Raw genomic sequence first — 17,156 nt, forward strand, 5'->3', positions numbered from 1 at the left:
CAGGCCCAAGGCACTGCTTCTGAAAAACCTCTTACAGCAACACAATTTAGCATCTCTCTCTATTTTTCTTTTTAAAGACCTGCACAGTATCTAAAGAAGCAAACTGACATAAAACTAATTTGTATATGTCCCTAGACTCAAACTAAATGTCTCCTAATATACCAGTCCAGTTTCAAAACTGCTTCCTTCTAACCACTTATCTTGTCAAAGACAGAAACTAGTCTTTTGCTTGCACTAGAGTCTGTATTAAACAGGAATTGCAATCCTTTGAGTCAGTGTCTAATCCATATATCTGGATAATCATCCTAAAACAACTGCTCTCAAAGAGTGGTCCGTTGTCCAACCAGAGGCTTTAAGTGGTCCATAATACGTAGTTGTTTCAATTTTGCCGATGAGAAGGCCAACACTGTTCAGAGGCGCGCACTGCTGAACAACACACTGAGGGCTGACAGCATTCACTGCGGGAAGCAGCAGCTTTGGAACCACCACACCAGAAGACTGAGGAGGAACAAAATATAGAAACTGAAATCATTATTTACAGTTAACGCACCACTGGTGTGCCTAGGTAACTGGAAAAAAAATTTTTTTTCTAGAGTCTGCAGTCTTTAGTGCACCAAAATAGTCTCAGCGAAACAAGCTGCTAATTTCACACAGTATAGGCAACAACTTAAGGACAGCCTGAGGAATTTAGCAGAACTGACCAGCACATATATTCTTTAGAAGGTAGACCTTCAATGTCAACTGGCACACGACTATAGTCTTCATATTTGCATCGATCTTCCTCTCCACTCACAACAAATTCAGAGCATAGGCATTCAAGGAAAACATTAAATGCTATGAAGGGAACACTACTTAGAATAAAAAAAAAAAGTATCCTGCAGTTTTCTTTAAACCTACAAAGCCTCAGACCTCCCATAAATCTACATTTAGAACGTGGCAACAACAATTCATCAATAAAGAACTGGCTTTAATATTGTCTGTGATATTACAGAATTGACTTGTGTTAAAAAGGAAATCTGACTGCGACTGCTTGAAAGCTTGGTAACTTTAAAGTTACACTTTCATCTAACCATTGCAGTTCTTCCGTGTAGGTCACAAGTTTATCATTGAATAATTTATTATATTCATACTTTCTTTTGTGAATAGGACAACAAAAATATGTATGTTTAACAGAAATCATGTTGTGAATGTAACACTTTACCACTTTTTTTTTTTTTTTTTTTTTTTTTTTTTTTACAAGTAGTGCTCAGACACTAACACTTAAGGAACTGCTAAAAACACCAACTCAGCCAGTTTATATAAACACAAGTACCTTCTTTCCATAACTTGAAGAAATCGGGACATCAGTGTCACTGACTATATTGTTCCAATGAGGCTAAGCAGGATGTCACTTCCTGACACTCAAAGCATCAAGGCCAAAACAACTGCGAATTTGAGCAGTGTCTATCAGCTGATTCCTTCTGTTGCTACCTCTTGTTAGCAGCCAGCCTTGAAGTGTATATGCAAGGGCAGTTACATACTTTCCACATTGGAAACGGGACCTCAAAGGTCCTACCCCTTATTTTTAAGGCTTTTCATGAATATAAACATGTGCAAAGTAAGGAATTTTATCAAAGCTAGCCACACAGTCTGTTAATATAAGGGTATCCCTCAATTTAGCACGACATGCAGTTTAAGGCTTTAGCGTGAAAGCGAGTTGTTATAGAAAACTTCTTATATTTGCAAGTGACACTTGATAATGAACTTTATATATGCTTTAAAGGATCAACTGTAACTATTTGGAAGCTGTATTTTTTTTAATAGTAAATACAGAAATTCTAAATATGCTACAACTTCCTATTTTTTCCAAGAGCCTACTCTCAAGAAAGAGGGGATATTTACTAATTTACTACTAATTTACGCTAAAAGATATGGAGCATCAACTCCTTGGCAAGATGAAGAGCTCCTTCCCCACCCCAAAACCTCCACTTAGGCATTCCATCCATATCAATGTTCCCAACACCAATGGCTTTTTGTACTGGTTTGCACTTTTTTTTAGATAAGCATTTAAACATCTTTAGACCATAGAGAAAATCACGAATCAGAAAATCAAAGATTTCCAAAACAAACCTGCACTTTTAGAAAGTCCAAAGGAACAGGCACACAAGCATGTTTCGCAGCATATGCCGTGTCTAACACAAACACCAATAACCCTGTATCTGTTACCAAGAGGATCAAGACATGAAATCAAAAGACAGTAACACAGAACTGTGTATCTAATTCCAGACACCTGTAGTTTAATTACATTTCACAACAAGGCAAGCATTGTTGTGATTCATTTGAACTTGAAAAAACAGTTATCACCAGTTTCTGCAAGTCAACACACACTAATATCTTAAATCAATTCTGTGAACAATGAAGCCAAGTTTTCCTTTTCAGTAATTTTATTCTAATGTGAAACATGAAGAAACAAGCACCCAAATAACTCCAATATAGTATGAAACTTTAATAAAACTTGTTTAAAAAACAAAGAGCAAAATTTAAAAAATAAACTGAAAGGCTTGACTCCTAATCACACATCTTTCTGACATCAGCAAGAGTACTTTCAGACTTTCAAAGAAAAAAAAAAAGAAACAAAGATCTGCTGTTGAAACATTACTCCCAAAGACTGTTGAAACGCATAACATGAAGCTTCAGAGACAGACAGTTTTATTAACAGGAGGCTTAATTTTAAACAGTATATACAAATCACATGACTTTTCCAAAGTTGGGACCACCTAGTAATCTGCCAAAACAAAATTATGCTAATGAAATACAGAAGCATCCATGTAACGTGACCGCCTCTTTATTGAAGTACACCTTTATACAATCCTTCCACATAGTCCTGTACTGTGAAATCCTCTCAGGATGCAGCGCTGCACAGGTTTTCAAATCTCTCCTACACACCACATGAATAAAACTGTTGCCACTTGCACCTCTCAGTTTTGCCTGACCATACACTTCAGTGTTCCATGATATGCAACACCAAAAGGCACTGTTTTTCTTTGTCCAAAAACCAAAACAGTTTAAAGTTTACTATGTTTAAGTACAATGATTTGCAGGGAATAGCAGGATTTTTCAGGCAATGCCCAAGTCTTAAAATTTATCATAAGCCAAGCAAGGATGAACAAAAAAAAAAAAAATCCACTTTTCACTTGTGTAATTACTTCCTTTCCAATTCTCCATTTTTCCATGGAAGGTTTTACTGCACAGCAAAGAAAATGGCAACTCTTTACAGACTTTGAATACAATAGCACAACTTTATTGCAAAAATATATAGTAAACTCAGTATTTTCAAGTTTTGGAGAAAAATAAATTTTATCTCTGAATTCACCCATGGCAGTAATTCACGACAAGAGTTGCTGAAGATAAAAGTTTCTTTCATATATAAACTAATTTAAAACTTTAGCTGGACTCCAATCTTCTACTAATAATCACCACTTTGGTTCTCTTAGCAGAGACTCTATGTAAGAGACACATGAGAAATACAACATCAATATCCAACTAGTGTCAAAGGTCCTATCCCAACTGATTCATGTAATCCTAACAAATCAAGCTACTTAAACAATAATGAGTATTTTCAAGTTGTTACTTCTACTGCAAATGTTTTGTAAGTGTACTATAAAACTCATATGATAATGTTTGAGGTTAGCTATACTTGTGGCAAAAGTCTTATTCTGCACAGTTATAATTGCAATATATAAATAACTAAAGGTTATTCCACAAAGAACAGCTTGAATTTTACAGAACGATTCTGCTCATACTTAAGAGGAATTAGTTTGGTAGACACATCAGCAATGGGCATAATTCAACTGTTCATACAGTGAGAATCTTGGAAAAAATAAAGATACATACACAAAACAATTAATCTGTGTACACTGAGAATTCGTTCAGTTGCGGAGTAAAATCAGGACTTTAAACAAAGCTTTGACCTGTAAACAAAGCAAATTCAGCCAGCTTTTAACCAAATCTAGAAATAGCTACCTATTTTACAATGGCTTGCAAGAGCACCCACTGAAGAGCTTCACTGACTTCATCTATTTCCCTTATCCGAAACTACATAAAACCAATCTAGATTCCTTGATAAGCACTGTGTCCAGAATAGTTTACCAAACTTCTATGATGAATAAGAATCTGTCTAGCTTCTCCACATATTTGTATGGGAAAATCCACTGCGCATCTACCCTTGCAGTGTTTCTTATGTAATGGCTAACCCAGTGCTCTGTCTTATCAAAACCAATCTGTTTTACAATTTAAACAATCCACAGGTTCTATCCTGGAAATACTATAAAAACCAATCCGGATGCATTTATCACAGCACTATGAATATCTATTCTACAACTGCTTCATATTAACAGCTACCCTAAAACAAGTTTTACTTTTCTGGAGCCTATAGGCCTGTCATTTAAATCAACAACAGCTGCCATAGCTTCATCACGAGACTCGAATGCAACCATTGCTTCTCCAGTGGGCATGCCTTTTTCATTGTATTTTAAGCACACTGAACCAGGGATCACTTGGTAACCATAAAAGAAATCCAAAATTTCATCCACCGAAACAGTAAAGGGCATATTTTGCACTTTAATGACAGTTGGTCCTGGCTTCCCAGACCCTGTTCCAAAACCTGGTGGTCCACTAATATGTATATTTCCTGGTCCAGGTCCAAATGCTGGAGGTCCACTTAAATGTCCAAGACCACTAGCAATTCCTGGAGGACCAGCACCAAAGGCGGGGGGTCCGCTTAAATTGCCAGGACCGTTACCAAAAGTCTGAGGACCCCCTGCAAAACCTGCTGGTCCACTCAAATTACCAGGACCACCTGCAAAACCTGGGACCTCAATACCTGCACCAGGTAAACCGCTAGTTGCAACTGTAGGTATTCCTGGTCTAGAATCAGGAAAGCCACCTATTCCAGGTGGTGGTAGAGGGGGACCAAATGTGCCAGACCCGCTGAAGTTACCAGGGAAATTAAATGGAGGACCATTGTTTGCATCTTTAGAATTTCCCCCCAAGAAGGCATGCTCATCCCCACCAGCACCCTGTGCTCCTGGCACAGACGCATTTCCTTGTATCGGTATTTTCAGTATCTTTTTCCCTTGAGATGGTGGGTTTCTCTCAATATCTCTCATTTCTTCTACAGTTATCAAACGCAAAACAACATCTCTTCCATTCAGTTTTTTACGGTGCAAACGCTCTGCCTTACGAGCATCATCTTCAGCTTTAAACTGAACCAGTGCTTGTCCTAAACCCTGTCCGTTATTATCAACAAGAATTTGTACAGAGTTTTCTTCTACTGCCAGTCCCTCCAGAAATTGAAGGATTTCCATTTTTGTTATATTGTACGGAATATTAGATATATGTGCACACAATTTTGGCGAGCCTGGTTCTCCCTCAGCATTCATGAGGATTTCTCTCTGGTCATAGTTGAAGTTCTGCAATCTTTTACGAATCATATCTATCTTTTCTAACATTGCCTTCTTAGTAATTGGATGGACTTGAATAAAGCGATTCCCTATGTACTGCTTATGATGACACAAAGCTGCTTTATAATCAGCTTCATTCCTGAACTCAACAAAACCTTCTCCAATCGCCTTCCCATTAGGTCCATATGCTATATAAATGCTGTCTTCAACTATATCCAGCTTCTTAAAAAAATCTATCACATGTTTGTTCTCCGATTCAAAGGGAAGACCTTTCAAATAAACACAGAAACCCTGTTCATGGGGAGATCTCGACCGTGACCTTTTCTGTCCACTAGGAGATTTGGACCTAGAATGAGCCTGGGGAGGAGGAGGGTGTGACTGCCCAGAGGGACCCATGGTTTGCTTGAAAGTTATGTGGCCTCCAGCAGCCACCCACTGTCTCTCTGTTGCAGGACTAACTTCAACATAGCGCTGAATCATCAGCATTCTGTTTCGCTTCAGTGCTTCGAATGTATCTTGAGGAGAAAAAAACTTAACTAGTCCATTTCCATTATTTCGACCTACATGATCCTTCAGCATATGGACTGCATCCACACGGAGCCCAAGGAAAAAGTCTTTCACATCAGATTCTGTTGCAGAAAAGGGCATTCCATGAACGCTGACATACAAATCGTCTGGATTGATTGGAATTGGCTTGACACTACTTTGAGAATTCATCTGGATAGGATTTACAGGATTCATGGGACCAATAAACAATGGATTCAAGCCGCTGTTCATATTCACTGCTGCTCCAGACCCATTCATTCCAGCAGGTAAAGGTGCTACGGGTGGAGGATTCATAGGAGGCATTCCTGATATGGGAGGCATAGGTGTCATTGGGGGTACGGGGGGCACAGGGGGTATCGGAGGAACCGGAGGAACAGGAGGCAGTGTGGGTACAGGAGGTGGAACAGGTATCGGGGGAATAGAAGGCATTGGTGGCAAAGATGGCATAGCTGGGATAGGAGGGATTGGTGGAGGAGGTACTGTGTTCATTGGGGATGCTGTGCTAGGTATAGTTGAGCTAAATGTTGGGCTACCAAAGGTATTCCCAAGATTTGGAGGTGCAGTCCCCATACTGGCAGTAGAAAATGTGGATATGTTTTTATTGCTTTCATGCACAGTAGTAGAAGCAGTTACTACACTAGGAGAAGGATTATTAAAGTTAGGTACAGTAGTAGGCAAATTAACCCTTCCACTCATTCCAGAACTAGGTGGTGGTCCCGACCTGCTAGCATTTGCTGGTGGCATATCTAGATTGGCAGTTTCGAAACGCCTACGACTGAGTTCTATCATGTTCTGCATTTCAGTTTTACTGCTCAGCAATAGTGTTACTTTCGACCCTTTAATTGTACCACCTGTGCGCATCATACCAAGCCTTGCATCTTCATCAGTGGCAAAAACGATGAAAGCCTCACCCAGTTCACCCCCTACAATATGCACGCCCCCATCAGGAATGGTCAATCCAGAGAAGAAGTGGCGAATGTCCATGGTCCCCGCCACAATCGGGAGACCTTGCAAGCGGATGACCACAGCCATGCTGCGCTGAAACAACACACACCTGCAGATGAGAAAAGGCAACGGCTATGTCAGACTACTGTTTATGACACCATGCAATTACCTACAGACACCATCTACTATATTTGTTTACATACACCTAACAGCATCTTGCAAAGATTAAGCATGTTTATATTCTAAGTTCCTTATTCATGTTTGTTTACTTCATACAGATTGAAGTATTAAATGTTTACCAACACAATTAGTATACATTTTGCACTAGAAATTCCAAAATAACTGTTAAACTAAGACCCACAAATGTCAGTAAAAAAACAAACAAACAACTAAGGAACAGCAAAAATCAGAACTATTATATCAGTATTTGAATATTTAATGGAACATAAGCAAAATGAGTATTTTAGCCAAGCAAACAAAATTAATTTACCATACACTGATATGGTATCCACTGTACCTGACAAAGTGACTGCAAAAAATTCTGCACACCTATAGGAAATAAACAGTGCTCTTTCATTTGAAGAGGAATTTTATCTTCTGCCAGGTAGACGACTAGGAACATAACAGTGGGTTGGTTACGAACAAAAACCCATTATGGACAACTAGCAACGGTGAGACTCACACAACGTCCTGACAGGTACCATCTAGATTATACTCATCTTATATTTTTCTCCTAGCAAAGGCAAGAGGTCTAGGTGACCATGAAGCTAGCTAACCGTTATAAACTAGCCCGAGACGTTTTTGGACTATACAGACCTCACCTAAACTAGATTAACATCTAGGCATATCCTAGCTAGATATTTGGCCTTTACAACTTCTAAAAAAAATGATACCTTGTTTTTGATAGCTGCGGATGTTCTGTCTAATATTACACCTTCTGTCTCAGGCACAAGTAAATGACTTTTACCTCTGCAGCTGAGGTTAGTGGAAACTTAAGATCACTTTTGAACAGGTAGATCTTGACAGTTACCTTGTACACGTTCTACAGAAGAGTCCTGAGGTCATATCAGAAGTTCAAGACAAACAGGAAACTAGGTAATTCTCACTTATTCTTAACAAACCTTCAGACTGAAAGCATCACATCAATACTAGCACAATTCACCAGTTCAGAAGCCAGCCTCTCATCCTAAACAGTCAGCAGTACCACCTTATTTCACCTGAGCCACTTCATCTCTGAAACTTCTTGACTTCCTAAATACAAGCCAGTTCAGTATCTGTATGGAAGACCTCTAAGGCTCCCATTAGTCACATACTAATGGTGTTAATTAAGCATTTGAAGTCAAGGATGAACCAGATGATACAATGCAACACCAGGAGGCAGTGCACCAACAACAACTTTTGGCCGTATGCCAAAGCTATGACCAACTGCGAGCAGTAACTATCTCCCAACATTTCACATTCAGCTAAGTATTATATCCCAGCATACAGTCAAATCTTTAAGACAAGTGCATTTGCCTGTCCAGGTCTTCCAATTGCTTTAGAGTAGACACGGCTTGAATACATCCTTAACTACTAGGTAAGGCCACTATCCAACAATTTAACCATGCCAGGTAAGGCAGAATTCAGTACTTAACGAAAACAAGAGTAACAGTTCTTCTACAGAGAAAAAAAAGAAGCAATTCTTTCGTTTGCATGATGGAACTTCAGATTAATCAAATGGGTACTTAAGTATTTTGTTTTGTTGCCCAATAAACCAGAGCTAACTCCTTCCATACACTAATGAACTCAAGCAACATACTGGGGTATTAAAGGGCATTGGCCCACATCTAGTTGATACCAAGAAAAGTGTGGAGGACCTTTCTCCCCCAAGGAACGGGCAGACAAGCCCACTGGCACAAAGTCATCTCTGCTGCTCTAGTCGCTGTGAATGAACGTCCAATTCCTTACTGCACCATCTTGAAAGAGACTGGAACTTGCAAGACGAACATGAGAGGGTTTAAAAAAATAATCTAGCCATACATACCATTAAGAAAACCCCTACTCCACCAAGGGATGGCAACAACAGGAAGGGGAATATATACTAAGCCTCAGGGACTATTTTTTTTAAAAACAACTTTCCCATCTCTACAGAAAGGTAATAAAAGCAACATCTTGCACTTATTTCTTATACTGACACTTAAATTTAACTTGAGAATGAAGTTCATTGCCCAGTCATTTTCCAACAGCAAAATAACTGGCCCATGTGAAAAAAACAGGTCGAAGAACTATCTACGCTATGTACACATCTAAGCAAGCATATAAGACTTCTTGCACTGTTTTAAAACAGCAGTATTTTTCAGCTGTTCTGTAGTTTTATTTTAAATTTGACTAACATGGATAGCAATCTCTGAAACTAAAGTTAAAATGAGAATTCTGCCTACTTTAAGGAAGTCATACTAAAGGGGATTATAAAACCGAAGTTTATTACATTATGCTACAGGATTGCTTTTGAATTAGATGATCCTGAGGCAAGTGAGTGGTATAAAAGCATCCCTGCTTTTGCACCTATGCTTTGAAAACTAAAATAATAATAATAGCAAATCTTGCTAGGAGGTTTACATTTTCTCCATTACCTATTATACAAAGAAATGAGTTTCAGAAATTTTTATGCATCAGGAGTTAGACATTTGAAATTTTTTGTGTTAAATGGAAGAGTACTTTTAGTTATTTCCTTACTAATGCAAAAGGAGTGACAATCTGATATAGCCATTATTAGTTGAACAAAGGCAACTTGGGAAGGTTTTTCTGCTCAGATCGGCTGGTTTAGAACATCACGTATTCTTTATCAGAACCGACACCTGCTAGATAACTGCATTTACTAATCATTCCACGAATCTAGCCCAGAAGACAAATTAACAGATAAGGTCACAAGAGAATTCTTAAGAGTTCAAGCATCTGAACGTTTACATACCTTCTGGGATAACACAGGAGTTTCCATCTTACACTAAATTCAAAACTTCATTGTAAACGCTAAGAGATATTTTGAAGTTTTGCTACTAAGTATTCTATTTAGGTCCACTAAATCACTATGGACAAAAAAAAACGCAAACAGCTGCTTAGGCATATAGCTGCCAGAAAAACTAGCTGCAATGACTTCAGCATAGTTAATTCCATATGCATGATATTAAGCAAATGCTTGCTATTAAGCAAGAGTTAACAGTAGCATAGAATGAATAAAAAGAATTTTAAGGACTTTACTCCATCAAATATTTTTGGCAAAAAAAAAAAAAAAAAAAAAAAAACTTTGTCAACTCAAAACATAACTGCTTCAGTGCTTTAACAAAGTATTAGTTTCGCTTCTGTGATTTAAAGAAAAGTCACAAGGACCAAAAGGGCCAAATTTCACATTTCTAAGCACTCACAAGTCCGATATTTTCCAAAACGCACTTAGGAGACAATAACCCACTGAAATTTTCCAACTAATGAAAAAGCAAAGCCTGCTCAAATATTTCACTGTTCACTTGTAAAGATCAACATACATGTAAAGAGGCAACATTAACTTCAGACACAGAATGGGCTACACACCTGTTAAGTGTGCATTGAAGGCTTTTCGTTGGGCTGTTAGAGGTGTTCTCAGGCTGCCTGCTTTCTCCCCTGTACAAAAAGGTACTTTAAGGCAAAAGTGGGTTTTGTTGTCATTCTGTGTGTTTGGTATATTTCTGGAGAGACCAGAAGCACAAAATGCTAGAGCTGTACTACAGACGAGCCATCCCTATTAGCAAGCCAAGATCAAAAACGGAGAGTAAAGGGCTGCCAACAATCAATCTGATTCAACTCATTTGATGAACCTTAACAGCACATTTATGTGTCTTGACAGTAACGTCTTTGAAAATGTTGATGTTACACTGGAAAAAGGTGTACAAGATGACAATATTACTTCTTCCACCTATGTGCTAGTCAGTAAAATAAGCAGAATTTGGGTCATATGCATAAATTGATATAAACACCAGACTAGCCTTTAAGATGTACACATTTTTCAAATTAAGAAAAGTTTAGAAGATTCAACATAGTCCCTGGGGAGTATTAAAGTACAATACCCACGCGGTACACACACACACACACAACATATTTGGCAATTCTTGGACGAAGACTAAGAACTGGAATAACATTGGTATTGTGGGAGGAATTTTAAGTATCCAGGCTGAGACTGTCTAGCAAAAGCTACAACTGCAGACTACCGTTCTGCTTTTTTTTTTTTTTTTTTTTAAGGCTAAAATCAACCTGTTAGATTAAGATAGTAATCTCTGAGCTAATTTGAACCTATCTGATCCCTTTAAATGCTGCAAAACCTAATTAGAACCAATTATTGCACACTTCTAAACTCCAATAGTCAGAAACATGCAGACCTGTGGCCTGCAGCAAAGTAGCTACATTTTCCAACAGTGCAAAATAACTGGAAGAGTGTTCCAGACTACCACATGCTGATGAAACAACAAAACATTAGTTTGGCAGAAAATTCTGTTTACCAGAACAACATTGCCAGAACCACCATCACCAGTGGGAGTCGAAGTAAAGAGACTAGCTATAGATTATTTGACCCAAGTGTTTTAATACCAATTCACAGATTCCAAAAGTTTCAAATATTTCTTAAGGTATACTCAATATGCATATAAATAAGTCTTCAATTCAAAGGCTCTTACCTGCAAAGACAGATGTTTTTTTTCTTAACAAGTAGCAGAAGCCAAGCCAATCCTGTGGGCAACCAATTAAAACCAACTTTTAGACTGCAATAAAGAATAAATGGAGGCAAAAATCAATGCAGGCAACACAACAGCAGTAACAGTCCACAAAGAACTGTATATATAGAAAGTTCAAACCTGCGACCACCACAAGGCACTGCGACATAAAACCACCACATGAGTAAGAGTGCATTTTCTAATACCTTATCCCTGTATGACTTGTCGGTAATTGCATTGCACAGTTTTTGTATGGTTTCAAGACATGAATATGCCTTCCACAAAGAATATTAAAAAAAAGAAAACATTCAAAGAATCTTCCAAATTTTCCCATCACCAATAGGTGAACAAATCACCCTTTCAAAGGCAAAGAGCAAGAATTAAATACTTGAAAACCCTGAATTTTAACAAACCCTTGCTCCATCAATAATGATATTCCTTCCTCCAACTGCACATCATCTTACTTGAACAAAGCAATATAAGCTGCACCTCAGGAAACCTCCCTATAGCTGCACATGAAGAATTCTTCAGGAGTCACACAAACTGGTGAAACTAAGTGACATTTCACAGCCATCTCTAGGCAGTCACCTCTACAGAGCACACAGCAAGAACTCCCCACCAACATGCTGTATTTTCAGTTGTAATCTGTCATTTCATGATCCAAATCCTGATCAAATGCCCATTTTTTTCATCCCTGTATAAAAATTGTCTTTCTGTGATTACAACTCAACACAAGAGCCAAACATTTTAAGTGGCAACATATGTATTTTGTATTTAAAGAAAGGATGGAAAACCCTTGCTCTTTCATTGCCTAAGCAGCCATTTCATACTAAAATTGTGATTCCTTGGAAAACTATCCAGGAATTAATCACACAAAGAACAAATAACTGCCTCCTCCTCACACAACCAAAACAAGCTGGTTTCAGTCATAAGCATCATTACCAAAGTGAACTTAGAGAAAGCAGCACTACCAAACCATCCACAAACTCACTAACAGAGGGAATTAAAACAAACACAGATATTCACAGATCTTCCAGGACATTAACAGCAGACTTACAAGTGAGAAAGATACAACTACGCTCTTCAGACTTATATTAAAATGGCAAATGCATTTAGGAAAAGAACACCTTTTTGTTTTATTAGACCTTTACGAGAAACAAGCAATCCTGTATTAGAAGGATTCAACTATATACTTTCATATCTAGCAGTATCAAACAGCAGTTTACAATGCAGGAAAGAATGTAATCACCTGAAAAACAGTTTCATGCAAAACCACACCTGCTTCAAGAAGCAGATAAATCTTTCACGCACAAGGAACTTTCCATGTGGAAGAAAAACCCAAATAATTTGATGTATTTCCAGTATAGCAACCACAGTGTTGCATATGTTCCTCTTCACAACACTGAAAACAAGCTGAAGATTTGCAGTGGACTAAGACAACATGCTATAATGTGAAACAACATAAACAAAACCAAGCAGCATTCTTCAGAAAAGGAGCAAAACTCCACTCTACTATGTTTAACCTTTCCACCAAACACCGTCTACTTTTGTTTGCCAGTCTCATTTCTCTCAACTTTAAAGAAAACCATCCACCACTCTCGTAGGTAAAGGCATCCTTTCCAATCAACCCAATGTGCAAGAGCATAGTAACTAGCCAAACATCGACTAGGGCACAGGTACTCCGACACAACGCTGACACACCTCTGGGACTTCATGGGAGAGATTCTCCCCACAACACCCTATCGGCTATACAGAAAGAACCACCATCCACTAGACACAAAACACCCGATGGAACAACCTTAAGAGGAGTCCACTGAGGAAACAACCTGCTGATTTTTCTGCCTAACCCCAGCAGATCGAGGTGGGCAAGAAAATCATTAAGAAGAATGGGTAAGTTTAAGAGTGAGTAAAACCAGAGCCAAGAGTTTTTTCGAAAGAAAGCTCACACAGACTCCTGGTGTACTTCTGGGACCCACTTCAACACTAGGTTGTTTTCGTTTTTTGCTTATTTTCTTGTTTTGTTTTTTTTTTGTTTCTTTGTTTTTTTTTTTTTCTCTTAACAGAGCTGATTATTATTAATGGAGAAGAGCGTTACATTACTGCACGGCAACTTCGCTGGTGTTTACCGGGTAACCCCGACGAGCGGTGGCAGCGCCACAGGCGCCAGGGATCTCCTTACCCGCAAAGCGCGGAGCGTTTGCCTCGCTTCGTCCCCCGGGGCCGGGCGAGGAGCAGCCGCCGGCGCCCCGCGGACCCCCAGGACGAGCCCCGCCGGCACCGGCCCCGGCCCCGCGCCGCTTCCTCCCGCGCCCAAGGGCCGAGGCGCCGACAACGGGACCGCGCCGCCACGCCCGCCGGGCGCGCAACTCCCGCCGCTCCCCCGCACCTCGCGGCCCGCGCGGCAACGCTTCCGGCCTGCGCGACCCCCACACCGCCGCGGCGCCACCCGCCGAGCCCCGCCGTTCGGACCCGGCCCGGGCCCGGGCGTGGGCCCCGGCTCCGCCGCAAGGTCACTCGGCCGCCCCTGCCGCCGGCCGGGCCCTCGGCACCGGCGCTCGGCCCGCACATACTCACCTGCCCGCGCCGGCCGCGCAGCTCCGCGAGCCGCCGAGCGCGGGCGGAGGCGCGGCGGGAGGGAGGGAGCGAGGGGGCGGGCGAGGGCGGGGGCCGGGCCGCGGCCCGGGCCCTCCGGCCTCAGCGCGCCAGGCCGCGGCGAGGCGGAAGCGGCCCCCGCTCGGCGCCCCGGGCCCGCAGCGCGGGAGGCGCCGCCCGGCCCGGCCCGGCCCGGCCCGGCCCTTTGTGCGCGGGGACGCGTGCCAGCCGCGCCGCGCCCGGCCTCCCTCCCCTCGCCTCGCCTCGCCGCGGGCCCGCAGCGCGGGGCAGGGCAGGCGGCCCGGCCCGCCCGGGCGCCGCCGCACTCTTACCGAGGGATCTGTACGGGAAAAAGGGTTAGAACGGAGCCGAACCGCCCTGGGCCCCGCTCCGCGCCGAGCCCAGCGCCACCGACCGCGCAGCGCCACAAAATGGCCGCCCCGATGCAGCGCCGCCACCCGCCGCCAGGGAGGGGCGGGGCCTAGGCCAGGCGGCGCGAGGAGGGCGGGGCCCGCCGGTGCGCGCGGGGCCTCCTGCCGCCCGCCCGCCCCGGGGCGGGGCCGCGTGCAGGGGCAGACGGGGCATGCGCCACGCGGGTCGCGCAGCACGTCAGGGGCGGTTGGGTCAGGGCGGGAAGGACGGGTTCTGTCGTGAGGCAGCGTCCTCGCCTCGCCTGTCGCCACACTCCTTTCTTAAGGCAACACCACGGCTATAAGGCTGAAAAGAGCAACGTCGGACCCACAGTATAAGATTCGTACGGTCGCCTCTGCAACCAGTGATAGTGTGACACATTTTCTGGAAATTAATGATGGTGTAACTGAGGGTTATTGCTGAGTAGACGGGGACTCGAAAGGAGGCATCGAATTTCCAGCGAACAAAAGAACGCTGAAGAAGAGTGATTGTTTCTGACTTCTTCACTTAGGACCAGGTTGCAGAGTTAAAATGAAAGTCAGATTACCCTAGGTCAATGCCTTTTTGAGTGTAACTACCCCATGCTATATTTGTCCTTTGCTTGACATGTGCAATACAAATAAAAGTAGACAGTGTCTTGAGCTGAAGAATAGCTAGACACCTCCCAGGAGATGCTCTGTCACTGCATTTCAGTGGACACGGGTACTGCAGCAGAATACATTTTCAATGAAAAAAACCCCACATAGTCTGCTGCAAGAAACATGAAATAAATCACCACCTCACATTGCAAACACTTTTCCAGTGAATTTAGGAGTTCAACAATTCAGTTAACTTAGCTGGTTTTCACCACTTAACAGAAACCAGGCCAAAACATGTGATGGGTGCATTGTCCTGAGGCAATGGGATCAGGCCTGGGGCTGCTTGGCATCACAATAACCCCCACTCCATGATTTGCTTCCCTGTATATCTTCTCTTTCTACTTCCAAATTCTCCTCCTTTACCACCCTCATCCCCTCTCAATAAACAGCCCACACTTGTTTATCTTCTCCCTATTATCCCTGGTTTTACAGATTTTGTCCTTTAAGTGGTATTTATGATAACGGCTGCCCTGAACATTTATCAGCTCTGTCAAGCTAACACCTCCTTTTTGTCTTGCTAGGCGTGCCATCTGCTTACACATCACTTCTGGATTGCTGTAGGTAGTATCCAGTAATTTGTCTTTTCATAGCCTTAGTGACACTAGGCAGGGTTAGCTGCCAGCATGCACCCCTCAGCACAGCCAGAAGCAGGCGACTGGAGTCACCCAAGGCATCCACAGCCAGGCTTGCCGGACCCCCTGGAGAGCTGCTTGCCCAAGGTACCTGAGGGGCAGCAGGAGCACCTGCAGCTCAGGGCCTCGCCCTGTGGCACTGCAGCACTTCCCGGGCTGTGCCAGCCACCCTGCAGCAGGGAGAAGTTGTAGGATAACAAAGAGCAGTGCTGGAGTATTCCAGGTCAGAAGAAAACTAAGACTTTTCAGCTTTTGTGCAATGTGATGAGTCACCACGTTGCTTTTTGAGGCTGAAATAAAATCTGGTGGAGATACTTAAGACGTTTACTGTGTGGACCAGCAAAAAAACCAGGACCAAACTACATAATCCTCAGTAGGCCTCTAGACTGTGTCCATACTGACTCCACGAAGGCACACTAGAGAGCAAGTCCTGATGTCCTGGACAGCTGCTGCAGACCAGCACATGTCCTTGCACAAGTGTTCTGGTCTGTGCTGCAGCTCAAGCTCAGCTGGAGCAAAGCCTGGAAAAGATGCCTGTGACACAGATTACCTCCACAGGTCTCCACCTACCTTCTCAGCCAAACCCAGATTTTCATGGGGAGAGAATATTTAGTTCACTCAAGATTAACAGAAGCAGATTTGTTTGTAGAGTGGATGAGAGGGAACAAAATCCTGGACTAGTATTAGGAGCAGGCCAAGTGATCAAGGGTACCAAAGAGGAGTTGGCAGCACGATGCAACTAGGTACCAACAGCAGGGGGAAAAGTGTCTCTGGAAAGCAAAACACTGGTATGCAGAAGGTTAAAAGACAGGGATCAGGGATCATTGTTAGTAATGTCCAGTACGGTCCCCTGTAACATGCATGTGGTGGAAGCAAGGCAGAGAAAAACGGTGTTAGAAAAGAATGGGATTTGCCTTTATTACATACTAGGAAATTATTGAGAGCACACTAATTTATCTGTCTCCTCCACCTGAACCAAAACTGAAGTAGGGTGTTAGGTACACAATTAGTAAAAAAAATTTGCACAGGACACTTTAAAGTAAAGCTTGAGGAAAACAATAAAAATGTCTTCCTCCTTGCATTATACTTTTGCTACATCATTAGTCTGGAAACATCACCCCAAATCCCAGGCTCCTTGCTTCTCCAGCACCCTAGAGATACCATTCTGTAAACACAACTTCTGATCCTATTCCTTCATTTCTACAAGGATGTGGCTTGGATGAATAAACTCAGTTT

At 42.2% G+C, this 17,156-nt stretch overlaps 2 protein-coding genes across 11 annotated transcripts in view; both read right to left on the reverse strand.

Annotated features, from left to right (window-relative positions):
- The window catches only part of CPNE1 (copine 1), a 43,613-nt gene extending 28,906 nt beyond the window's left edge, over positions 1-14,707 (reverse strand). Inside the window, exons 1-2 of one of the 5 annotated variants that reach the window (XM_087749321.1) lie at positions 14,572-14,661; positions 11,612-11,663 (exon numbers count right to left, since the gene is read on the reverse strand). The gene's annotated coding sequence lies outside the window, so the exon portion shown is untranslated. Of the gene's footprint in view, positions 1-6,898; positions 6,904-11,611; positions 11,696-14,221; positions 14,245-14,571 lie in introns of those variants that run through there. The other 4 variants (XM_087749320.1, XM_087749319.1, XM_087749322.1 and 1 more) reach the window with 4 other exon arrangements.
- RBM12 (RNA binding motif protein 12) lies at positions 2,466-14,701 on the reverse strand. 6 transcript variants are annotated; one of them, XM_087749316.1, is made up of 4 exons: positions 14,572-14,650; positions 11,612-11,663; positions 10,497-10,565; positions 2,466-7,041 (listed from the first exon to the last, which is right to left on the reverse strand). In XM_087749316.1, the coding sequence occupies exon 4, from the start codon at positions 7,017-7,019 to the stop codon at positions 4,377-4,379; it is 2,643 nt and encodes an 880-aa protein (XP_087605442.1). In that variant the 5' UTR covers positions 7,020-7,041; positions 10,497-10,565; positions 11,612-11,663; positions 14,572-14,650; the 3' UTR covers positions 2,466-4,376. The 6 variants fall into 6 exon arrangements, with proteins under 6 accessions (XP_087605442.1, XP_087605440.1, XP_087605441.1 ...); XM_087749314.1 differs by having other exon boundaries at positions 11,612-11,695; positions 14,572-14,617; XM_087749315.1 differs by lacking the exon at positions 10,497-10,565 and having other exon boundaries at positions 14,572-14,659.
- Positions 14,708-17,156: the final 2,449 nt, after the last annotated feature.

This window comes from Nipponia nippon, unplaced genomic scaffold (assembly GCF_047370975.1).
Source record: "Nipponia nippon isolate SJK-2023a ecotype South Korea unplaced genomic scaffold, ASM4737097v1 scaffold_13, whole genome shotgun sequence".
In the NCBI taxonomy this organism is placed as follows: Eukaryota; Metazoa; Chordata; class Aves; order Pelecaniformes; family Threskiornithidae; genus Nipponia; species Nipponia nippon.

Excerpts from the sequence above, each read along its gene's own strand:
- RBM12 (XM_087749317.1), bottom strand. The coding sequence starts at position 7,019 with ATGGCTGTGGTCATCCGCTTGCAAGGTCTCCCGATTGTGGCGGGGACC.